This window comes from Anoplopoma fimbria, chromosome 2 (genome assembly GCF_027596085.1).
Source record: "Anoplopoma fimbria isolate UVic2021 breed Golden Eagle Sablefish chromosome 2, Afim_UVic_2022, whole genome shotgun sequence".
In the NCBI taxonomy this organism is placed as follows: domain Eukaryota; kingdom Metazoa; phylum Chordata; class Actinopteri; order Perciformes; family Anoplopomatidae; genus Anoplopoma; species Anoplopoma fimbria.
In genome coordinates, this window is record NC_072450.1 from 25841911 (window position 1) to 25869086 (window position 27176).

Sequence of the window (27176 nt, forward strand, 5' to 3'; positions counted from 1 at the left end):
ATTGGTACTGTGTCTAGGTTCTACAGTTTATTGCAGAAATCTACTCTATTTCCCCGATTTCTGTCTTATGAAATGTGACCACCATTAAATTTGGTGGATATGGAATGTAAAATTTACTTCATTTTGAACTGATCTTTGACCAAAAAATAAATAAAAATACATAAAATGACTCAAAGTTCCACTTACTAGTTTTTTGTTTGTATCGGCCTTACACTGCATCTCATAGTCTTCCTCAGTAGAAGAAGTTTTCTCAGTTGCTCAGTTTTCATTGCAGCAGTCATTAGTTACAGTTAAAAGAAGAAAAAAGTTAGCAAGTGAAACTTGCATTAAGGTTTCTTTTGAAAATGATTCTGATGTCTGAGTGTCAGTCAACTTTCCAGACATTCTGTTATGGACTTACAAAACACCATCTACGTCTGTAGATGGATGGAAATCACAGCAGCGGTTCAGCATGCTGAAACAACAGTGGCTCCAGCAAGCATCACATCAAATCACAGCAGCATGTTAATAGCATTATCCGTCAACTTTTGACTCTAAGCTCCACAATCATCAATGTAATTAATAATGTCCGAGCATTCTGAGCTGAAACCTGCAATTCTTTACCTCTCATTGCCCCATCAGTCTTGTCCAGCTCATTAAAGCACAGTCACCAACATGAATGGGAAATAGATTTTAAAACAATGCCCGCTAATGGAAGCTGAAGGCGAGGATGATTAATGGATGATTGTTTAATCGATTAGTAGCCAGCCACATTGGATTTACAGCATGGGAGACTTTGCTTCATGTTTTGCTGGTTTGAAGACATAAAGAGCTTACAGCTGATATCACCCCTGTCTCAGCTGGCACCTTGCTTCATGCAAACCTATATATGAATGCGAGGGGTTAACATGTGCATAAGTAGAGTTTAAACACTGACATTTACATTTGCAGCCAAATAAACTTCTTTATTATGAGGATATATATCTGAGAATAAATTCAGCAGTTTTCTGGTTGAAATCAATTTATTTAAAACACTGATTACAACAAATTCAATCCCACGCTTTGAGTCTCATCTCCTTCTTAGTGCCAGTACTTCTGCAGAGAAGTGATTGCAGATTCCAATTTTCACCAAGAACAAAGGGGCAGTAAAATATCATAACCTAAGGAATATCGCATTTCAATACATACAGAGCAGGTGGCAGATAAGTCAGCATTTTCCCGCACTGCATCAGTGTCAACATCTAAGTGCAAAGCAGACATTCATGAGATGTTAAACCCGTCGTATCAGCTACATGCAAGGACAGTTAATCCCCAGACGCCTGGGAGTTGTGTTGATGATTGAATTTTCTAATCTGTTTTCTTTAGCTACAACATTTCATGTACAATAAAGATCTCCTCTGCTCTCTCTTTCTTCTATCTCTCCTCAGGTTGGAGGACATACCATGCTACCTATCCGCTGGATGCCCCCAGAGAGCATCATGTACAGGAAGTTCTCCACGGAAAGCGACGTCTGGAGTTTTGGAGTCATCTTGTGGGAGATCTTTACCTATGGGAAGCAGCCTTGGTTTCAGCTGGGTAACAACGAGGTACAAAGAGCCTGGAGCTTTTAGATAAACCTTCACAAGATACAGCACATATATATTATGAAGGGCTGTACTGCAGGCCGACATTCACGCATTAAAAGCAACAGCTCCAGGTTATCCAATGGTAAATGTTGAAGTCTTCTTCTACAATTCAAATCACAGAAAAACAGTATATTAATTGAGCTGTTTTTAATGTAGGAATCAAATAGCTCGGCCTTCCTTTTAATGTCGGACTTAAATGAACACTGCCATTCTGGATCTGAATCTACTGACTCGTGTTGTTTCCTTATTCTCTCTGAGACTATAGCGTGCGCTCAACGAGGTGATAAATTGATGCCGCTTTGCCATCAGACAAGATGCCGCATTACATAACACCCATGATTGGTTTGGTTTTTCATTGGAGGCTCTGCTTTAAATCAATACAATTTAATTAGTATTACTCTTGTTAAGCGAGCATATTGAGAAAATTCAATTGACCTAAAAGAATAACCTGGCATGCAATGCACTTATATGTATTTCAATTGAAACATCAATAAGTTCTTTTTTTTGAGTATCTTGAGCTGAAAGATTTTTGAGACACTCTGAAACACTCAGCTGATTAAACTTCACTGCCGAAACCTTATCACAATGTAATGAGATGAGCACTGTATTATGTCAAAGCCAAAACAATGGAAATCCACTATCTATTTCTGTATAGTAATTTTGTCTTCAGGTAGTGCGAGATTGGAATATTGTACTTATTATTCAGTTATTCCACTTTGTCCATCACCTAATGATACATTACAGCAACAATTAGAAATGGCTTATCAGCGACTATGATGAACAATAATAGGCAACATGGGAACTTGTTTTCAAACAGGCCTCATTCTCCTCTCGGCTCTATAGGCTCCACCACTTTCTTTTGTTATTTTCTTCAGAAAAAAAACAGACATCACTAACTGCCATGCTGCCAAACATTGTTCAAACTCACAAAAGTTTATGTAATATTCTAGAGGAGAACGCAAAGTTTCCAAAGATACCAAATACGTCAGACTGAATCTGGGAGAAATGTTTATAAACTTATGTACAAGACATTTGTTTGAATGGTGCAGACATAGAAGAAGAAAAAACACATGGGTTTTTGGGTTTGCATATTTCACTCAGTGTAAACACCATATAGCTTCAATGAGGAGCTGGATACTGCCAGGCAGTGAGAAATGTGATGTTTTTAACAACTCTGAAGCTACTTTAGATGAAATAAAGGGGGACAGTATGTTAGGATTCTCTGCTTTTTCCATTTAGCAGTGACCCTGCTGACTGGCCTCCTTACCTGTCCATCTGATTTGCTTGTTAAGTTGTTGGACTTGAATCTTGGGTACAGCATTTATAACCAGCTCTATGATCATTGGAGGGGTCATATACAAAATATAATCTTTGTTTTAACTTTCTACGAACAAAAATTATTGTCATTTGCTCCCTATTTGAGGCACAGAGTGTAATACCAGGCCACATTCTCCAAACAGATAAGGGTCAGCATTTCACCTCTACTATTGGGTCCATAAGATCTAAATGAACAGTTATCAGTTTAAAAAAAAATTCAACATCTATCTATGCTCATATCATTATATATATCTGCAAAACAATACATAGATGTCTTTAACACAAAGTCAGCACAGTATCAACTTAATATTCTATTGATTATTTTAGTTACATTTTTTTGAATGTTTTAAACTAAAATCCTGGCCTGATCTTACACATTGCACCTTAAAACACCACAAAGCTCTTCTGTTTTTAAAACAATTCCCATTTCCAAAGCTCATAACTATTTTATTTTATTTAATGACTATATTACAATTTTGACTATATTTTAAGTGGTCATTCATAGTCCCACTCCCTCCTCCTCAGGTGTTATTTATGACCTCTCCTGAGAGTATTGTAGGCATGTACAAACATCAATCCTCCCTGCAGTTGGTTTGGTACTATGTGTTAGCACACTACAACTGCATAATTAGTACCACTAGTTTGATGACATCTTATTCCCAGCACAGAGGTCTAATCAGGCATGATAAATGAGAACACCTGTGTGGGTGTACAGGGCTTTTAATTTGCAAAATAACCGATAACTACAGCTGTAAGAATAAATGAAGTGGAGTAACATTAACAATAAATACAACACATCTGAAATATAGTGAAGTATGGGGATTACTAGCACCTATGTGAAAAATGTTGTACAAAGTCACTGCTTGTATAGTATGTTATAGTATTACCCCCCAAAACTTCCAACCAAACTATCAGCAGTTGAGTTGCATTGTGGGTAACATAGGTTGACAAGGATGGAGAATGTGTGGAGTTAAAAAGTGTCATTTTTGTAAACTATCCGTATTCAGGGAATTCCTCTGCCGCATAATATATAACAATAACCTTGTTGGTAGTTGGTGAAATTGTCAAAACATTTCCAAAGGCTGGATCCTCTGTCATTCATGATTACTCTGAGGATGAATTTCTAACAATATGTCAACCCCGATGCTGTTGCTAGGACCAATGCAGCCTTTATTAATACTTGTTTGTGATCTGGGAATTTATGCAAAGAAGCTTCATATGTCTCAGTATAAGTTTTAAGGCAGTCTGTCAGCCAGGTGTCTCATCCTTTGGTGACAAGACATGAGAAACTGAATGTAACAATAAAGAGAAAGGAGTGCTTTACCTCGGTAAACAGATGCAACAGGTGGAACAATAGAACAGGGTTTTCCCAGCTGTTGTTTATTACTGTTGTTGACACTCTTGAGTAAAAACCACGATGAAATCATATTTATTTATACATAGATTAGTTTTGTTGTACATTCTTGCCAGAAAATGAGTCTTCAGATATCAGTAGATTATCAAAGGTTTTGTTCTGAGAGCATGAAATTGCATGACACCATAATATCAAAACTGATGATAATTACTCTATGCCTCCTACACTGACATTCTTTTTTTTTTAAACAACATAGTGTTTGAGCTGGTTTCAGTTTGAAGCGTTACGAAATTGTATGTGGTGACAGTGCTAAAAAAGAAAAGAAAATTGTGCAGTTTATCAGTGCAGCCACAGTCATTACTAACAAATAGATTGAGTCAAAAAGAGCACTTTAATGCTTCTGATGTGTAGATTTATGTTTTTTGGTGTCACAAACCACTCACGAAGTAATAACTGATTTTAAGCATATTTCTATTATTAGACTGTCAATTGACATTTGCATTTCATGGCTATTGGCCAACTGGTAGAGACAGTACCGTGCAAAAGCCCCTTTTCACATTCAAAGGTCATCGTGCAAAGGTTGGGTAATGCACGGACAAGTGCATTAGGCATCTTGTACAGTAATGATTCTGGTCTCATTACTGGGGGATCACTGTCACACACTTTTTAATAGACTTAACGAACTGACGAAAGTATACAAAGTCAGATACAAGCACAATTTTTGACCTATTTATCAGGGAATATGCACTGTCATCAATACGTCTTGATGTGCATGAATAAGGTATATAGATGGTCTTATACAGAACACTTCAATACCGCTTCCTGAAAAGATTCCACAATCAGCAGATTCATTTATTAGTAGATGAGCTTTTGAAATCATGCTGAAATCACTTGTTTGCTTTAAAAAAATCCCAGACGAACCATACTAGAGTCTGCCTGGAAGCGGTTCACGACCAACCTTTTCAAGCCACCTTGTTTGGTTGCTGCTCTTCACCAGGGATTGACAGCTTACATATCAGAACAAAGGAACATGCAAACAGACCTGATTCATTTTTTAACCGAACCAGTAAGGTTAGGTGTGAAAGCACCCTTGAGCTAGTATCCTGGAATTGACATAAAAAAAATGAAGACAAATTGTCCAACAAAGAAATGAAGTCCAACAAAGAAATGATCAATACCCCGTTTAGCAACATCTCAAACATCCTTCCCCACAGATATTCAGTATTATTAGTTTTGTTTTGTGGCACAAAGATATTGTTTCCCCTTTAATATTGGAGAAATTTAAGAGTGAAAGCTGGCTGTTTATTCCTTTCATCTCAGTTTCATTAGTTGAAACCTCAAAGGACAGTCTGCTCAGTGTCACCGGTTTCTCATTATTGCCAAGCCAAAGCAATCAGTCAGTGAAAATCGTCTGTCTCACTCCACTGCCCTGTCTCCTCTGCAGGTTATTGAGTGCATAACCCAGGGTCGGGTTCTGGATAGGCCACGGATTTGTCCTAAAGAGGTGTATGACATCATGCTGGGCTGCTGGCAGAGGGAACCGCAGCAGCGACTGAACATTAAGGACATTCAGAAGGTGATGTTCGCCATGGGGAAAGCCACGCCAGTCTACCTGGACATCCTGGGCTAGCAGCGGCCCGGGGTGGCCTCGTTCCTCGCCAGACAAGCAGAACAACAGAGACATACAGACAGACGGACCCACGCGAATCAAGGAATAACCAAACCAACCTACTCCACTGTCGAAAAACACCTACAATGTTTGGGAAGGACTTAAGTGCCTGCAACACTTTTGGATATAGTGGATAAAACGTATTCAAAAAAACACGCACTTTTACATTTTGTTTACTTGCGTATAAGATGTACAGGTTCAAAGAAGACTTCTTTTTTTTTCTCAAAACTGCAAAAATACACAAAAATAAGAAAAGGGAAGTGGACTGGCAATAGGAAAATGGCCACAGTTTGATTATATTATGGAGAGAACACATCAGAGTTAAAAATCTATCCTGGGTTTGGTTTTATGAATATATATAGAAATGTTACATATATTTTATATTTATTTCTTTTTGTCAGGATGTTGACCGGGTCTGCCATTTGTGTTGCTAAGGGCTCAGCCTTGTCTGAAGACGTCACCAACAAACTATTGGCAGGGACTTTACAATGGTAGCCTTACTTGTGCTCTGATTGGCCGGCACTGAGCTTTTAAAGGGAACTCTGCTTCTGCGGAATAACACTGGATGGTTGAAATTAAAGGAGCGCGCTGTAGAGGACCTACCCAATCAGACAACCGACAAATCTATTTTAATTTAAAAAATAATGTACATATTGTAAAATTCTGTGTCAAAATTATGTTAACTTATTTTTTCGGGTGTTATTTTGGTTCATTTTCTGACTGTGATCTGGGTGGCTAAAGTATAAAGCTATGGTATTTGTTTTCATCCTAATATAGGGGAGGTGTCTCTTGGGAATTACCTGTGTCAGTGCTGGTAAGTTGTCGTATGTGGTGAAGGTGAATAGCGGTGATTACAGTTTGAACAGTCAGCTGGCACCGAATCACAGAGACTCAAGTCGAAGCCATCAACACGACTCTTTTCCAAAGAGGCGATGAAGCCTCATATTCACTTTCCAGTTCATTTGCTTTTTTATGGCAGGAATAATGCGTTGCTACGTAATATCTAACACCACACCCCTCAAACACGTACATGCGCTTTGAGAAACCTTCGTGAACTGCTTTTCCACTCTAAAGAAAACATTTTTGTCAGGGGAAATAAGAATAATTTTGTTAGCTGCAGGTGTCTGCCTCAGATACACAAGCAAGAAAATCTATAAACGCAAAGGAATAGTAAGACATTAAGGAAATGCACAGCTGATTGTAAGTTGAGGAGATAGAAACCACTCTCGTATCTGTCAGATCAATATGAAGCTACAGCCAGGCGACGGTTAGCTTAGCTTAGCATACAAACTGTAAGCAGGGAAATAGCTAGCCTCGCTCTGTCTAAAGGTAACAAAATCCACCTACCAGCACCTCTAAGCTAACCTAATACTGTTAGCCAAGCTAACCGGCTGTCGGAAGTAGCTTCATATTTACTGTACAGACACAACAGTGGTATTGATCTTCTCACTTAACACTCAAGAAAGCAAATGAGAACATTTTGCCTAATGTCAAACTGTTGATTCCAAACAGTTAAGGTTAATACCATAAGGATCCTGGCACTTCAGAAGCTAGAGGAGGAAAAAAACGTGATGACTTCTTCCCTCGCATCCATTTAGCACAACACAATAATAGTATTACATTTTACTCTTCTGATTTGTTTTCCGTGAACTGTACATGAGTCACAGCATCTCTTTTCTTCCTTGCACTCATGGCCTTAGCATGTTAAGCGATGATGAGGTTTCGCACCCGTTCATTGCTTTCCTAAAAACCATCGGCTACAACCAGAGAGGAGCTACTGAAGCAGGTAGATACTTATGTTCATGTATGTACATGGTACATCAAAAATCATAATTACTGAAGTGGATCAGCTAACCTTGTGGTAATTGCGTCCCATATGTTTTTATTATTACAGTATTTAATGAACTGGAAATCATGAAGAGTTTTGTTCCAAAATGGGGCAAAAAAAACATGAGCCCAAGAAAGCTTAAAAGTAACACAAAAAAAAGAACTAAAACCAAATGAAATTACTCTTTATGACTTCTTAATTATTCATTGTTACAGAGTGGATTCCTTAGATTTCTGAGACACTGAATGATAAACCTCAGGCATCGATTTTATTTTATGTTGTATCTCGATATATAGCATTTTGGATTGGAACTCTTCACATCACTTCCCTGACATGAATTATCATGGAATCACAGTGTTGTCTCTCTTCCCCTTGGGACTATGTAAATCATTATTGAGCGTTGAGTTATTTCAAGTATTTTATATGAAAGGCAGGATCAAATCCAGTTGTTACGAGTTACCCAAAGCTTTGAGTTTTTGTGTATTCTCTTGTGGTTAAGATAAACGCTTAAAGACATCATGACACAGACCGTGAGCATTTGCAGGGTATTGTAATCCTTTCATGGTGAGTTGAATATTGTTTAAAACGTTTTTTGTTTTTGTTTTTCTTGGATGAACTAACTGAACACTTTTTGAAGCAAAGTTGGCATATGTACACATGTTACAGAATATAAAAATGTGGTATAACAACTGCAGTATATAAAATACTGGTATTCCATGATAGATCTTTGTATTAATGTGACTCTCTTAAGAAAATGTCTTCAAACAATCAGATGATCTCCTTTTCCATTTTGTCCTGTCTTATAAAGATGTGTAAATTTGACAAAATCTTGCGATTCTGCGTTATCTGCTGTTCCTCCATCCACTTCTGAAGTTAAACATGTCTTTAGAGGGACGGCTGTTGTTCAAGAGGTGGAATAGGTTGTCGACAGCCTAATCACTGGGACGCGGTTCGATCCTTGGCTACCGCCATCCACATTTCAAAGTGAGCTTGTGCAGGATTGGGGGGTCAACGCCTTGCATGGCAGCTGTGTGGCCCAACTAATTTTCGTCAACACAAGTTTCTTTGGCTTTTCCTTATTCTTTTCATGGTGGTTGATCAATCTGAAGACAATAGTCAAAAGTCTATAAATCAGCTTAGAGATCTCACATAAAAGATCTTGCATCATTTTTTTTTTGGCCCTATCAAAAGTAAATCAGTTAATTTATGTTTATGGTGCAGATTCACCAAAATGTAGTTGAAAAGCATACTAGACAAGACACAGCTCAGGGCTGAAAAAAACAAACTTTTTTTTTTACATTACAGTCATTTAGCAGACGCTTTTATCCAAAGCGACTTACAATCAGTAGTATATTACATATCATTCACCCATTCACACACTGATGACAGGCTACCATGCAAGGTGCCACCATCAGACTCTAACTAACATTCATGCAACATCCAGTCCACACCGATGGCAAGCCTTCAGGAGCAACTTGGGGTTAAGTGTCTTGCCCAAGGACACATCGACTGCCGAAGCCGGGTATCGAACCACCGACCCTCTGATTGGAGAACTACCTTGCTCTCCACTACGCCACAGCCGCCCCTTCTGTGTCTTTGTTTATCTTGTAAGGATGAATGTTTATTTTAATCTTCTTTGACCTATAATTATACACCTGTAATATTCTAACACCCAGTAATTGAACACCAATGAAAGATAAGGCATTAGAGTACAGATAACAGTGTGCGATTTTGTAAAAATACAAAAACGATATAATCTATCATTAAGGATCAGGTCTCTGTCAAGAAAACAAATTTGATTATGATTGATGATTTTTTTTTATTTTTTATATTTAGACAGACAAGAAATGAACAGAGAGGGAGAGCAACAAAGCTGGACTCGATGTTGCAGTAAAATACCAGTAACCCTCAGAATGTCCCACAACTCAGTTACTGCACTTCATATTAAAACCCCACCATGTTGTGCCTATAGGTATTAAGTAATGTTCATATGTTGTGCTCAGTTTATTTCTAATTGCTTGAGATACATAATCCATCACAGTGAAATGTAAACAACTTCTAAAACACAGACATTATGGTTGCTACATACTTTTAGACTTAGTTGGTGAGTATCCACATGTTATATGACAGCTATTCCATTATGCTTGCAGACACAGTCAGAGCCAAGGGGTTTGAGGTCAGTAAGCTGTGTGTTATGACAGTGGTATTATAATTGTTTATTGATTTACAATTACAGTGTGTTTTCTGTGTTGAGCTTTCTCTGTGTGCGTGCTTGTGTGTGTGCGTGCCCGCTCATATTAGTCTTATATGAGTCTTAAGTGTCCATTTTCAACTTCTGCATGCTCTAATAGCAGCCTATAGCATCAGATGAGAAACATATACTGGGTAGACAAAATCTGAACACGTCATGGGCAAGTATTTCAAATTAAATTCACATAAATAAGGTTGGGAGCATTGTTTGCGTTATTAACTGACGCCTGAGTTGGCGGGTGGCAGATAACGGTGCTAACAATACTAAAGTACAAACTATGGCAAATATGCTGACAGAAGTAATAGGGTTTACCTGAGGGGAACCAGGGAAGGCATTACCGGGCAGTTCATTGAGCAGTTCAGAGAGCGCGGCGACTGTGAGCTAGCCAGTGGGACACACTCACATGCACAAATATGCACAAACGTATGCGCGGCCAGCCTTGTCAACAAAGCAAGGACGTGCTTGGATTACAACACACAGAGAAGGATGGCAACCTTATTCTCTGCTCAGGTAGACATTACGCCACTGTAATGCAAGTAGTTGTTTGCTGCTATATTAATGTTCTGAATCCTGTTTCATGCACCTTTAAAGATTGAGTAATGCCTAGCAACCTGCTCCAAAGAAATAAGGGGCACTATCGTATCCTTACTCCTGGGTTCATACAATCTAAATTTACAGTCAACAGTTATAATAATAAAAAAGAAACAAAAATAAAAGCCAATTAACAAATGACAGCCCGTCAAAATTACCCTGCTATAGGTTATGTTAGCCATCTGTGTGTTTCCGGACATGAAATGTTGAATTTTCCACAATTAAAGTAGGCAGTAAATCCAAAGTGGCAGACACAGGAAAACAACACCACATCTTTGTCTCATCCTTCCCCACCGGGAGTAGAGCAGTCGGCACCAGGCAGCTCCAGGAGTCGGAACCATAGGCAACGGCCACGGTGGGTTCATCACCAGGAGCTGCCGGACGCTCCTTTTGATACAGTCCACCAGCAGCAGAGGACAAGGCTCATTTCTTCATTACTACCACTTTGGATTAAATAAAAAATGAATTGTCAAAATGTACATGGACTACCGATGTCTTATTGACAAGTCCTCTTTGCAGGTCTACTTCTTTGTTCTCTGGACTGAGGGCAGACTGGTGCTACAGTGAAGCAATACATAGCAACTTTGTTATAACGTCAACACCCAAACCTTTTCACATTCTGTTGATAATGTTCGTTCATCTTGTGCTTGGATCTAAAACTCTGGCCATAACTTAAACATAGCACCTTTAACAAAGAGAAACACTGGTGACAGGTTAAAGTTGAAAAGACACACATACTGTTAGCAAAAAGTATAATAATGAAAGGTAATGCTATAGTATGTTGAAAAAAGTCATAAGAAGTCAAATAAAAAAAAAATGTCATAAAATATGGTCATAGTATGTTGATAGTAAATAATAGATAGTACAAAAAAGTATTATTGTCAAAAAAGTCATGAAAAGTCAAAACATAGTAAATAAGTATAGTGGGTTAAAAAACGTCATAAAAAGTCATAGTAAGGTATGTCCAAAAAAGTCAGGTAGAGTATGTTGAAAAAGTCATAAAAAGGAAAATGTAGAATTTCAAAATTGTCATAAAGTGTCACAGTATAGTTTGTTGAAAAACAATCATACTTTAGTATGTTGCAAAAAGTCATCAAAAGTGCAAATATAGAATTTGGATAAAATTCATAAAAAAAAATCATAGTATAATATGTTGAAAAAAAGTCATGCTATAGTATGTTGAAAAAAGTCATAAGAAGTCAAATAATAGATAGTCGAAAAAAATGTCATAAAAGGTCATAGAATAGTATGTACAAAAAAGCCATAGCATAGTATCTCGAAAAAAGTCATAAAAAGTCGGAGTATAGCTTGTCAAAAAAGTCATGAAAAGTCAAAACATGGTATTTTTTTAAAAAGTCTAAAGTAAATAAGTATTATTATAGTGGGTTAAAAAACGTCATAAAAAGTCATAGTAAGGTATGTCCAAAAAAGTCAGGTAGAGTATGTTGAAAAAGTCATAAAAAGGAAAATGTAGAATTTCAAAATTGTCATAAAGTGTCACAGTATAGTTTGTTGAAAAACAATCGTACTTTAGTATGTTGCAAAAAGTCATCAAAAGTGCAAATATAGGATTTGGATAAAATTCATAAAAAAAAATCATAGTATAATATGTTGAAAAAAAGTCATGCTATAGTATGTTGAAAAAAATCATAAGAAGTCAAATAATAGATAGTCGAAAAAAATGTCATAAAAGGTCATAGAATAGTATGTACAAAAAAGCCATAGCATAGTATCTCGAAAAAAGTCATAAAAAGTCGGAGTATAGCTTGTCAAAAAAGTCATGAAAAGTCAAAACATGGTATTTTTTTAAAAAGTCTAAAGTAAATAAGTATTATTATAGTGGGTTAAAAAACGTCATAAAAAGTCATAGTAAGGTATGTCCAAAAAAGTCAGGTAGAGTATGTTGAAAAAGTCATAAAAAGGAAAATGTAGAATTTCAAAATTGTCATAAAGTGTCACAGTATAGTTTGTTGAAAAACAATCGTACTTTAGTATGTTGCAAAAAGTCATCAAAAGTGCAAATATAGGATTTGGATAAAATTCATAAAAAAAAATCATAGTATAATATGTTGAAAAAAAGTCATGCTATAGTATGTTGAAAAAAATCATAAGAAGTCAAATAATAGATAGTCGAAAAAAATGTCATAAAAGGTCATAGAATAGTATGTACAAAAAAGCCATAGCATAGTATCTCGAAAAAAGTCATAAAAAGTCGGAGTATAGCTTGTCAAAAAAGTCATGAAAAGTCAAAACATGGTATTTTTTTAAAAAGTCTAAAGTAAATAAGTATTATTATAGTGGGTTAAAAAACGTCATAAAAAGTCATAGTAAGGTATGTCCAAAAAAGTCAGGTAGAGTATGTTGAAAAAGTCATAAAAAGGAAAATGTAGAATTTCAAAATTGTCATAAAGTGTCACAGTATAGTTTGTTGAAAAACAATCGTACTTTAGTATGTTGCAAAAAGTCATCAAAAGTGCAAATATAGAATTTGGATAAAATTCATAAAAAAAAATCATAGTATAATATGTTGAAAAAAAGTCATGCTATAGTATGTTGGAAAAATTCATAAGAAGTCAAATAATAGATAGTCGAAAAAAATGTCTTAAAAGGTCATAGAATAGTATGTACAAAAAAGCCATAGCATAGTATCTCGAAAAAAGTCATAAAAAGTCGGAGTATAGCTTGTCAAAAAAGTCATGAAAAGTCAAAACATTGTATTTTTTTAAATTGTCACAAAAAGTCATACTATACTGTAGTATGGCGAAAAAGTAATCAGAAGTACAAATATAGAATGTTGAAAACATTTCATGAAATGTCACAGTATAGTTTGTCGAGAAAAAGTAATTCTATAGCATGTCGCAAAAAGTTATCAAAAGTAAAATTATTTAAAGTCAAAAAAAGTCACAAAAACTCAAATTATAGAATGTCAAAAATTGTCACAAAAACTCAGCATAGTATGTCAAAAAAAGTCATGGTATAGAATGTCGAAAAAAGTCATATTATTGTATGTCGAAAAAATACATGAAAAGTTATAGAATAGTGTGTCGAAAAACATATATTTTTTTTAAAGTCTCAAAAAGTAATGGTATAGTGTGTAAAATAAAAATTCTACTATAGTACTTGGAAAAAAGTCATCAAAACTCAAATTACAAAATGTCGAAAAAAATACTCAAGTCATTAAATAATATGTAAAAACATTGCCATACCATAGTATGTTTAAAATTGTAAAACAACACTCAAATTATTGAATGTCAAAAAATGGCACAATTTAGTTTTTTTAAAAAGGTCATAAAATGTTACAGTATTGGTTTTTGAAAAAAAGTCATTGTATAGTATGTTGAAGAAAGCATGAAACCTCAAATTAAAGAATGTTGTTAAAAAGTCATAGAAAAGTATGTCAATAACAAGCCATAGCATAGTCAAAAAAAGTAATACTTCAGTACGTCGTAAAAGTCATCAAAACTCAAAATTATAGAATGTCAAAAAAGGTCTTAAAAAGTCATATTATAGTTTGTCAAAGAAAAGTGAGTATGGTATGTGAAAAAGTCATAGTATTGTATGTCAAAAGAAAAGGCATAGTTTAGGATATCGTAAAAAGTAAAAAAAATATATGGACCTAAAAAAGTCTGGATGGTGTAGGGTTGGCACCAATGCTTTTCTCTGAAGTCCTGAACGCTGTAGTAGTCTGTTTCTGTCCTGTTGGGTGATGGGTGTGCAGAGAACAGAAGTAGAATATGAACACAACACAAATCAATAAAACTTAACACTGAAAAAAACGACATGTACACTGGCTGCAGGTTAGGGTGTGCGATTGCAAACCAGAGAATGCTTGCTATGAGAAGCAGATAATTATCAGCTATCATATCTGCTGAAAATATGCATGTATATATGTCAGAAAGTCTGCGTCCTGTGTTGAATAAACCTCTTCAAACGTATACAGTGTGCAGTTTCTTTCTGTTATCACTCTTTTGTTAAACTGTCTCCTGCATACAGTCGTTGCCTTTACAGCTTTATATTTTATAATGTGTGGCGTCAAGCTATAAACAACTATTGTGAATGTAACGTCTTTTACAGATTCATGATTTACACTCCGGTCCGTCATCATTATGCAGGACAGGCTCCCCACAGTAACACCCATGCCTGCAGATGATTTGGTTTTATCATATGATGTTGTTAAAATAGGAGTTGTAAACACTATTGTAAGCTTTCATACTGACAGTAAGGTGAGTTTTATCCACGAGATAGATGTAAACATCGCCGAAGTGAAGCTCTGGCAGGGACGTGGCAGATTTTATGACTGAAATACGGCGACAGGCGATGTCTATGGATCACAAGTGTCCAAAACATTCAGTTTGATCTGATATCTATGTTTTTCTTTAGTTGAGAGGTATTTCAAACATTTGTGGATTGAAACTGGAGGAAAATGAACCGGCTTGTTCCGTGTCTCTATGGAGAATCCAGTGCTAGCCGTATATATACAGTATATTATTGGGCTTTTTTATTGACTAAAAAAGCCTTTCATGGTCATGCACATATGTCAGGTATGTGAAAATACTAAGTAAATCTGGTGTGATTGGTTTAAGGAACATATACATTTATCCATTCACAGTGCATTATAGGATTGTAGCCATTGCCTCCATATATTTCAGTACAATAATAAGATTTGTTTTTAAATAGCTTAAGATAGATAATCTATCACTGTGACTGTTAGTGGACTTTTTCTATGTGGGTTTCCTTATTGCTGGAGGTTAATGCAGTTTCAAGTGTAGATTGTTTTTTAAAAGTTTTAAGGACACTCAGTAAACAGCAAACTTTCTCTCCATTCTTTCTGGATAAGGTGACCAATTTAACACTCAGAGACCCAAAATGGTCCATTGTTGTGATGAGAGTCTTCATTATGTACAGTTCCATAGGAGATACAGAGCACTTTAAAAGCAGAGGCAAAGGTGTGGGGGTGTAGAAACAGCTGGAGGCAACGGAAAGTTAGTTATTGTAATTTGGTGGCATATCCACATAATCCACAGTTGGATCTGCAGCAGTTGCTGACACCGAGCTCATGGCTCCAAATAATTAAAGTCATAATCGCCCGATTGCCACATTTGTGTCAAATCATTCCAAACTTGGCAAAGAATTATCATGTTTTTAAAGGTCGAGTATGCAAGATTTAGGGTTATCTAGTGGTGAGGTTTGCTGATTGCAACCAACTGAATACCCCTCCGCTCACCCTTCCCTTTCCAGCGTGTCCGAAAACTACGGTGGCCTTCAGGTAGGGTTAGGTATCTTTAGGATTTTATTACTACTAGGTTACAATCTTATCAATACTCATTTATTTTTCATTACTAAATACTCGCTTTTAAAAACACATTCAAAACACATTGTTTCAGCCAGCAGAGAAGTTTACAAGAACAAACTAAGTTAGCAGTTAGACAACATACAGACCACTGTTGTTTTAGCTTGTTTGTAACAAAAAAAAAAAAAGGTTTTAGCTGAGCTAATTTGCTGTGCTTGTGTAAACATAGGGGCGGTGGATGAGAGGCCAGAGCAGACTGAAACAGGTTTCGCTTTTTTTTCATGTTCATGCTTGCTGAATAGATGTATTTATAAAGTACTGTCTTTTTACTCGCAAATGTTTTATTGCAGTAACAGCAAGCGTAGTTTTCTTCAAATTGACTAATCTTCACTTCACCTCGTTCACTTTACTGTCTCCACCATGGCCTCTCTACCCGCTTTGTGTCGTTGCTTGTGTGTGTGTGTGTGTGTGTGTGTGTGTGTGTGTGGTTGGAAGAACTCAGCCCCGACCATAGACTGAGAGCGTAGGAGGTACAAAAAGAAAAACATTGTCTCATGATGTAGCCAACAGCTAGCCTCCATGGTCCCATTGTTCTTTCTGTCTACATCTCCCAAAAGCCCCCAAATTATTGTAGTTCCAAAACTTAATGCACAATTATCCCACAAATACAAGTAAAACAAAGAACTTTTGACGAAAGGTGTTGGGGAGTTGGGGGCGCAGTGTTCTTGATTTTGTCCAACTCTGAAGCAGCAGTAGCAGTAGCAAACTTGTTTCCTACCTGGACATTTGATTAAGATTACTAATGTGAATAAAATGTTTAATATTGATAATTAATCTGCAGCTCCTGCTGGTTCTCCAGTTGCCAAACAATATTTATTAATTTATTAAGATGCTTAGTATTTTCTTCTCATACATATCAGCTGACTGTTGAGGTGAACAGTCTCCCATGCATGCGACATGAAAGCTTCTGCTGAGTGTGTATTTAAAGTGAATATATTGTTGTGTTTTTCAGGCAGATTGCTTCTCGGTATTCCAGCATTGTTTGTCAACATCAACCGAGCCGCTTGAGCGAAAATCCAACCATATACAGAAAAGGCGCTTCTTCGAAATTGCTTTTAAAAGTGTATTCACCTTCGAGTATTTCAGTCTGACTTACCCTCGTCTGTCTTTCAAAGACGAAATGACTACACGGAAATGATTCACCCTCTTTCTGTCAAAAATAATCCTGAACTGTATTCAGCTGTGTCGGCTCGCCTTGGATAAGCAGGTTTTGGACTTCCTTGATAACTGTGGCAGCGTTATAGAAAACACAAGGACAGAAAAATGGGGGCTGAGGGTTTTCTGCATCCACTCTTTGGTGCAAAGATGAGGAGGTAAGCTCATTTGTGAGGAAGAGGTTGTTCAAACAAAAAGAGAAGCTACACCGAAGCTCATTATATAATCCAATACCTTTTCTTACCTGCAAACACGCTAGCAAATGTACTGACCTTGAATGCAAAATCGCCCACCGCTATTTGATCAAAAATGTTTCCTTCCGTTTGATAAGTTGAGGACTCATAATCTTCTGTTCTGCCTCAAAGCAGTCTCCGGTGCTATCGCACTGTAAACAGTGTTTTTGCTGAGTACCTGAACCCAGCGAGGCCTTCTCACCACCCAGGGAGAATGCCTTTGACTAATCCCCAAGGCTTTCTTATCAAGTGTGATTGAATAGAGTCTTCAGTCCCCAGAAGACGGGCTAACCTTTATCTTGCTTATTTTTCTATTTCTGCATCTCTAGCTTTTCTCTTCAAGGTGTTTGTGGGGGAAAAGAGACCTGTTAACTGTTTACACCCTCCAATATACACATCGTTTCCCCAGTGGGCGTGCATTTGAAACATGAAAGGCTCCGAACAAAATGAGAAATTTCCACTCCATTTGCCATGCAGCCAATCCGTGCGCAGTGACCCAGATAAGGAGTGAGATATTGATGATGACAGCAATAAAGACGTATTTTCACCACAAGCCTTCCTTCTAATTAGGTTGATCTGCCGAGGAAATAAATGGATTTTGACAAAATGCAAAAGGGGTGGTGTGGAGGAATAAAAAAGTGACAGAACAAAGGAGGGGGGGTGGACGATTCAGAAGGTTTTTTGTTAAGTGAGTCCACTGGGTGACAATAACCACTTAAATGATATTTTGTGGCTTCAGGTGCCCCCTGAATACTGTGTTTGGTCAAAGTAATTGTTGTAGAGGGTGATACTCATTGATGATGCAGTTTTTCACATCTCATGACTCGCTCCTGCACTTGGGACAAACTACGGTTTGCACGGTATAACATGGTTTGTATTACCATTTCAGGCTTAACATTGACTGCTGTTGTATTATTTGAAGGAATGCCTTCTTAACTTGTAATTGTATAGCGCCTTTCTAGACTTCTGACCACTCAAAGGGTTCCTAAACTACATGTTATTCTACCATTCACACTCATTCACACACTGATTGTTGGGGCCACCTAGCAGGAAAGTTGCCACTTGCCCATCTAAACATTCATACGTAGGCACAGCCTTTGGGAGCAATTTGGGGTTAAATGTCTTGCCCACATCACATGGACCTGGAAAAATCAACGGAGCCGGGGATCGGACTGCTAATCTGAGCCACAGCCGTGCAAGAACAAAGGGTGGTGGGATTCTAGAGGGTTTTGTGTTGGAAACCAAACTGCCAAACTCCTCACTCCACTCTTTGAGCGCCTTTGAGCAAAAGAGGAAAATTACATGATTATAATTTGCTTTTATTGGTTTAGTATTTCAGAATTTTATAAAAGTTAGTCAATGTAATTAAGAAGACAGTAAATGAGGCACATTTCTTTCTAAAATCTAGCTGTAATTTTCATGTAATTTTATTGCTCTGGACTCTTGTTCACAGAAAGTTTCTTACCAGTTTGTATGTTATTTTGAATGTGCTGTCACTGACAGAAGTTATGGGTCATCTAATGTTAGATATTGATTAAACAATTTATTTTAAAACAATATCTGCATGGATATCAATATCAAATCACATAATGCCAACATATGCTCAGCAGTAATGCTGTGCAACTTCCGTATAATTCAATTCAATTCAATTCAGTTTATTTTGTATAGCCCAGAATCACAAATTACAAATTTGCCTCAGAGGGCTTTACAATCTGTGCACATGCGACATCCTCTGTCCTTCCCTCACATCGGCACAGGAAAAACTCCCCTAAAAACCCCTTTAACAGGGAGAAAAAAGGAAGAAACCTATGGGAGAACGACAGAGGAGGGATCCTTCTCCCAGGATGGACAGAATGCAATAGATGTCATGTGTACAGAATGAACAGCATAACAGAGATACAACACATTCAATGTATATGACATAAATGATTCATATAATAAGACTACTTATAATAACAGCAGCAATTATTACAGTAGAATTATAGTTATGAAAATAGGGATAGTAATGTGATTAATAATAATAAGTAGCAGTGGGTGTCAGTCGGCTCACAGCAGGAGGCACGACTACGGTCCAGGTACCACAACGATTCATGGAAACCTGCAGAACGAGAAAGCAAAAGGGCTTCAGGGTGGAAGTAAAGCTAAAATGCTTAATGGTACAGGTAATAGTAATGTGACTAGTAATAATAATGGTGGTAGCAGTCGGTGTCAGCAGGGCCGTAGCAGGATGCACGACCACGGTCCAGGTACAGCCACGATTTATAGAAGCCTGCGAAGCGAGAAAGCACAAAGACTCCAGGGTATGACAGCTTGTTTAAAGTTTTAATCTTGACGATTTCACATATCAAGCCCAATTTTATATATTTGTTAACATATTTTTATATTTGATACTATACTATATATTATTTCCTCTGTACGCTCATTAGTTACATCTCTACATCATCTGTGACAGAGTCCGCCATTCTGGCTGAATTCAAATGATGCGCACACAAGAACTCTTTCTTTTGACAGACCCCATGTTTTCACTGTGGTTAGTAGAACTTATTACCAAAGTGGTCATAGATGAAAAAAAGTATTCTTAGAAATTGTGTTTGAATGTAATAACAGCTGTAACCTGCCATACCATAGTTTCTAGAGTCACCTAGATTTTTTTAAGCATCCTGAAAGATGATATACGTAAGTGCTTGAGAATGTCATGGAGCAGGTTTGGAGTGTGGCCAGAGTGGAGAGGAAACAATTAACAAGCAAGTAGGTCAGCAGCCAAAGTGCCAGGAGGAACAGTCATTCACGGCAGCACTGAAATACCAACCTGTACACTTCCTCCTGGAGGGAGGATGAAATCAGCTGCCACATTAAGCTTCCACAGCAGAGGGGAAGATGGGGGATGTCCCCCAACAGCAATCCACCCCACACTCAGCAGGTGTTGACATCTAGATTAACCTCAGACTGCTGTGAGTCCAATTCCTCTGGAAGGCAGTGTCTTATTAGAATGCACACAGAGGGCTCGTATCCAATCCCTGGCTCCCAGGCTCTCAGGTACTGCCTCTCATTCACCGGCCTGTCAATCAAATGGTCATCAGAGCATTGCTGCAGGGACATGGGAAACTTGGAGGCTGGCTGGGACTTTTAACTCAACAATAACTGAGTCTCTCTTAATTCGTATTACCTTGACTGCTCCTAAGGGAGCTTTTTAACTTCAAACATGAGGGAGAAACACCATAAGGTGAAATTAGTAGGAAGTATGTACAACTTAACCCTTAAAAACCTTGGTATTTTCCTGACATTCCTATTCCTGTAGGTGCTTTTCATTCAACACTGCCTATTATCAGTGCGCAAAATACCTGGGGGCAATTGGGGGCATTCGTAAGCTTTAAAAATACATTTTATTAACAATTGCAAGTGACAAATTATTTGGTCATACGCCCTGCAATTTTGTTATTGAGGCTTTCAGGCTTTCAGTCAATCAAGTGGACTTGGATCCACCGAGACCTAACTGCTAACTAACAGACACTTACTAAACAACAGTTTTTCAGCACAGTAGTCACATATCACAGTCACTGTCTTGAGGTAATAGCAAGATGGTTGTGGTCCAATAAGTTCATGTCAACTGAGTCATATTTATCATACTCATGCTTCAATTCTAATTCTACCTCGGAATTATTTCATGACTTGGCACAAAGACATAATTCTTAGGCATATCTTCATTTTGAAAGTCAAAACCTTCCTATACCAATTACATTGTTCTTCAATGTGTTCGTGAATTAAAAATCACTATGTTATCCAATTTAAGTATTTTAGTGAAGAAGCAAACAAATCCAGTTTCTGAATTTAATGCTGCTCTGCAGTGGAGAGCACAGACAACAGCGGGAACAGCCAATGCTAATGGTAGATGAGTGGGAACGTCAAAGACAGACCAGTTCTATTCAAACATCCAGAGTTTGGAAATGCCTACTGGAATTACTGAGGAGAGTAAATCTGTTGAGTTACTGCAGAGCAGAGTGACATGGACACTGTGTGCGGACACATAAACAAGGGATTTGTCCATTAACCACATAATAGATAAGAAGATAGCGCCAGATGTAGCCCCAAAATGCAAAAAGAAGTCAAATTAAAAGGGCATGACAAAAATTCAACAAAGATATTTCACTGACAAAACTAGACTAAAAAACAACAACAAATTGACACTAATGCACAGGTTTATGTACCAAAGTATGACCAACAATAATGAGTATAATAGTATATGGTAATGCAAGACAAAAACATTCCATTATTTATTCAGCACAGTTAGTATGCAGACACAAGACTAAGAGTTTTTTGTAAACACTGAATATATATCTGTCTGCTGTCTGTTAACAACCACAGCGCAGACAAACATGGAGCCCTATCTGCATCTCACAGTTGTGGGTAGCAACTTGTTGAGCAACATGTCAGACAGTCCCATGGAGACTATCAACATTGTTTTTTTCCTCCAGAGTGTAACCATATGTCTGTTAATTAACCCACACACCATGAACCAAATTCCATGTTCCTACAGCTGACAACACGCATGTCAACTTACAACCTGAATTAATATTCTCTGGTACTCACAAGTCTCACAGTGGAAGTTACACAAGCTGTTGCCATAGCAACTCTGAGAAAATGGCATTTGAAATGGGAATGTTGATCAGTCCTGATAAGTATGGACAACAATGATCATTCTGTCCCTCTCCATGAGATTGCATAAAACAAGGTAGCAATAATATGCTGTTCAAAACACAGTTACAAATAATTTTTATAAAAGCTCAAATGTGTGAGCTATAGTCACAATAAATGAATCAGAATATGTAATAAAAAAATGTTTCTTGTGATGGGAGAATGTTATTGTTCACTGGTAGCTTATAAACTATGTCAGCTTAGTCTGGTAAACAAATAAAAACCTTTGTATTTGTGAATATGACAGCTCTTGCCTCGTTGAACTCCCCTTTCACAATCTCAGATGTATATCAACGCTACATAAAAAACCAACTTTGCTTCCTTTCCAGCTTCTTCTCAGCACAGCTGAGAGTGATGTGAATGCAACTTAAATGTGAACTCTGAATTTACACATAATAGTCAGTGTACTCAATGCTTAGCCTGTTCAAACAGGTGTATGGTGTCTTTTGTGGCTCTGCTGGGAGCTTTGTCGTGTCTGATAAAACCTGATGACATCATCTTGGTTATGTTACCTTGAGATTGGTGACAAAGCATTTGTAACAGAAAGCTTTAATTGAGCTACAAATTGGGGGCATGCACTTTGAAGTACTTGTGAATTAACTAGCCAGGGAGGGCCAAATGAAATTATGCTTTTGGTTCCAGTATTGGAAATGTAGCATGCAGGCTTTTTATAGTTCTATCTCTCCCTGAAAGCCAACTGCCTATCATACCTCAACTGCCTCAGGGAGTGACTTGAGTTCATCAAAAGCTGGATGGGCTTTGTTTTCCTGCAGCTAAATTACAACAAATCTGAGGCTGTGCATTTTGCCCAAAAAATAATGATTAGCAATAGTAGATAACAATAAAACAACCAATACTCAACATACTCACAATGCTACTACAAGGCATAAAATGTATGCAGATTTTGCTGGAATAAAAAAAAAACAGCTCTCAAGAATCAGCTCACTTACTTCCTGATTACTGGTCACATGACATAACTTCCTGTTATTGACACCTTTTGATTCTTAAAGTGACCACAACAAAATACAGAAACATTAACAAAACAAAAAACTTGACAGCAACAAGTTTGATAAACAGATAAATCCAGTTGTCCAATCCAGTTTCTTTCAGCTCCGATCCACCTTTCCTCTCCTGCCCAGATCTGTAAATAGTAATCCGTGCCTTCATATCGTCATGGATGGAGTACTGATACTTCCTCTACTCCAGTATCTCCAAGTCATCCAAGCCCTGCCTTCAACACCTTCAGAATGCTGCTCACTGGAACCACGAAAAGAGCCCACATCAAACTCATCCTGCATCCTGGGCTTCCAGTTTACCCACCTGTTGCGTTAGCTAATGCAAGCCGCTAGCTACTGCTAGATAAGAAAAAGGGAAACCCTGTTGAAAAGGCCTAAATGAAATGTTATTTATCAGAAATGTGTTTAAAAGCAGTTTGTTCAAATCTAAATTATAATATAATGTATGAGTCTATCACTTCGATACTGCCAGTTTGTCACACTCTCTTACAATAAAGTGTTTATTGCAATAATAAATTGTCATTAAAAAAATTAAGTACATTAAATTGATATTAGTTGTCCCGCTCTGAGGGAGGACAGCAGGAGCCCATCCTCTGCCTCCCTTTCTTAAAAGGTGGAGCAACCTCCTGTGCCTCCATGGCCCAGCCTCCTGTGCAATGAACCAACAAAGGCAGTAAAGAAGAAGACTGCCAGGAAGCAAACACGGATATAAATTATGAAAGATTTAAATTATTCAAAAAATCAGCTTTGCAAATGTTTTATGAGGAAGGATATGCACTCAACACATTTGTTAGACCTCAATGTGTCTTTGTGAGACATACTGAAAGTAAACAAAACTTAAAAACCCCACAGGGCACCTTTAATGTCTTTTGATTTATGTCTTTGTGGCAATGTTGTGAATCATTATCGCAGTAATACATAATGTGAACACATTCCACCAACTTTGGATTGAGTTTCTCAAGTAACGGAATTCTCAATATGGCAAAATCCAGGCCTAAAAAACCTCTGGAGAACAGTTTATGCCTACTTTTGGTTTATCTGTCACCTATTGGCTGGCATGGGTTTGCTCAGAGAGCATTGAAACTACTGTCCAGATTGTCATTAACATTATAACGCTTAATATTTTAGTGTTTTAACAAGAAATCTGTCATATTTGATGCAATTAGATATTTATATATTTTATTGTATCGCTAGAACTACAGACAGTAACGAAAATGTGGATACAGACAGCTTTGGTGAAAGTATCTTGAATATGTGGCCACTTAAAAACATACTCTTAACAAATGTATTCATAAAAGATTTTCAAATGTGGATGAAAGGGCATTAAAGAGCTCTTGTTGACAGTAACAACCAACATCAAAATTGCTTAAATAACGCTATATGACAGTGTTTGTTTTTTCTACTAGAACTCCTATTAGCTGATCTAGTTAATTAAGCATGAAGCACTTACAGATGCTTGTATGAGCAGCAACTATGCCAGCCGCTATGTTGACTGAACCCTGATTAGCAGCTGAATGTAGATCATATTGTGTAAGGGGCACAGCGATTGGCAGAAAACTGCATGTTGCAAAAATTAGAAACTGCATGTTTAAATTTACTGTAAGACGATGGGGTTTTTATTTTTGTGAGATAGTGATAGTATCGGATGACCATAAATTTGAAGCCGAACCCTCAGTATTGGAACAAAGATCAGAACTCCGTCTCAAATCTCTCTGTGACCCACTATGTTATTCCTGTTACTGTTACAATTTCCGTATCAGTGCACCGCCATTCATATTCTAATTTTTGCAACAAAGTGGTGAATTTACTCAGCTGTAAACTTTGCTGACTGGCTGCTTGCAGGCTGTGAATGCCATGAAGGCGAAGTTTCACACTAAATCCCCTCCTGGCAACACTGAACAATGTTAAAAATACTCAAAGTTTGATAGAACATGTGTCTCTCAGTTTCTGTCATGGGGGAGCAGAAGATGAAAACAGTGTTAAGGGTACTGGTGACTGAAGAGGAGGTTTTTTTTTATGAATATTAGACTTCAGAGCGGGACATGCGGTAGATTAAATCTCACTCTTGTAGCACACAGACCACACAGTCTTGACATGTGAGGTCATGTCCAAAGACCGCGTTCTTTATTTTGGCAATCTAATATATTTACCTGTGCCAGACCTTAAAGTTTGGAGTCTAATTACACTGGTCTTAAGTGTCTGCTTAACTTTATTGCAGTGCAGATGTCCAGGCCTTCAACCTATCAAGGCTTTCTGATCTGGGATTATGGATGTGCGATGGGAGGATTAAGAACCAATTAACTTGAGGGCGGTGAATGATGATGATGTTTGAAGACTTTTCTCCTCTTTCTTCAGCCTCTTTGGAGTGAAGCACCGTTGCTCATATGCCTTAGTGCAATGTATTTTTAAGATCTATAGTCCATTAACAGTAGGATTTTCAACAAATCATTTCTCAGGCAGCTCACAGGCATTTTCTAGATATTCTGCCATGCCTTGTATGTGTGTGTGTGTGTGTGTGTGTGTGTGTGTGTGTGTGTGTGTGTGTGTGTGTGTGTGTGTGTGTGTGTGTGTGTGTGTGTGTGTGTGTGTGTGTGTGTGTGTGTGTGTGTGTGTGTGTGTGTGTGTGGAAATTGTGCACAGAAAAACTGTCCACTCTGAATGGCTGTGAAGGCGCTGGTTCATATTTTGGGTGATATACAGATTAGACATGCTCTAAATTCAAATAGCCTTACAGCTCAGTAATTCTAGAGTCTTACCCACATTCACTTTGTGTGTGTGTGTGTGTGTGTGTGTGTGTGTGTGTGTGTGTGTGTGTGTGTGTGTGTGTGTGTGTGTGTGTGTGTGTGTGTGTGTGTGTGTGTGTGTGTGTGTGCAAATGTTTATGTGAGTACAATAATAGCATTTTGTATTAACTATAAACTTCTCTTTTTTTCCCGGACTCTCAGACATGGCTGTGACATTATTGCAAATCCTTCAGTGGCATTACAGTTGCAGTACATTAGACTCTAGGAGCCGCACCCACACACACAGACTCGTTCACATTCTTTATCTTTTATCCTCAACTGCTCAAAGATTGAATTTTATAATCCAACTTTTCCTTTGTTAGATAAAAAAAAAAAAGAGTACTGCGTTCTGCCACTGCCAAAGTTAGTTGAATATGAAAATATGCAACAACCTCACAGCACCTTCTGCAGAAGAAAAGAACCCCTTTTTTTCCTTTTCGATTGAATTATGTATAGAGGCTTAGAAGATGGCCACGGTGTTACTTTCTCCATTTTACTTATTCAGCATGTCGAACCTTAGGCCCCATTAGCGTTGGAGAAGTAGAGCTATTTCCCTTAGCTGTTCAAACACAGGCCCAACGTAGAGGGAACCCAGGGTCAGTCATGTGTCTTCCTCATCTGTATATGCTCTGCCCTCCTTTGACAAATTAAGGCACGATTTCATAGCCTAAGCTACAGATAGCATGCACTGCCACAGGCAGGAGAGTCCCAGGGTTTGCCATATTTGTCTACAGGATGTGACATTGTTGCCCTGAACGTCTTTGATCTGCCGTGTCTTTTTTGTGTTGAGAGCAGAGCGTGTTTATTCCTCCGAAATGTGCAGAGCTCCAGCCGTCACCTGGATGAGGTGATTTGTATGTACTGCCTCGGCACATATCAAGTATAATGCCGTGAGTGTTCATTTCCTATCACGATCCCGAGTGTTGCACTGCAATTGAATCTGGGTATCTTTTATTCCTTTGTGTCTGACTGCCTTTGACATGTTGTCAGCATGGAAATTCACAGCACCCTGCCACTCTTCCTCCAGCAACCTCTTGATGTGCCACAGTGAGAGTCATGTCATGAATAAACATGCTGATGTACAAAGGGATAAGAGATGGTTAGAGATGAGATAGACAGTTTACATGTGTCTGAGAGGGAGGGTCTGCGTAGAGGGGAGTGACAGTGACAGGGTCATGTACCCCCCCACCTCCCACCCCTACCAAAAATAAAACAAGCTGCATCCACCAAGATTCTTTTTCTTTATTTGACTGCTAGTGGTTAAGACATGCTTGCTGGAAGCTCTGGTTGTGGCTCCTGCTGTGGCTCTGCGATTACTGAAATCCTGTTTGTT

At 37.8% G+C, this 27176-nt stretch overlaps 1 protein-coding gene across 4 annotated transcripts in view; it reads left to right on the plus strand.

Moving 5' to 3' along the window:
* Nucleotides 1-5967, plus strand: part of ntrk3b (neurotrophic tyrosine kinase, receptor, type 3b) — a 161297-nt gene extending 155330 nt beyond the window's left edge. For all 4 annotated transcript variants that reach the window (XM_054614563.1, XM_054614561.1, XM_054614559.1 and 1 more), the window contains 2 exons: nucleotides 1407-1565; nucleotides 5720-5967. In XM_054614563.1, the coding sequence (XP_054470538.1) occupies nucleotides 1407-1565; nucleotides 5720-5905 (345 nt within the window). In that variant the 3' untranslated portion in view covers nucleotides 5906-5967. The remainder of the gene's footprint in view (nucleotides 1-1406; nucleotides 1566-5719) is intronic.
* Nucleotides 5968-27176: the final 21209 nt, after the last annotated feature.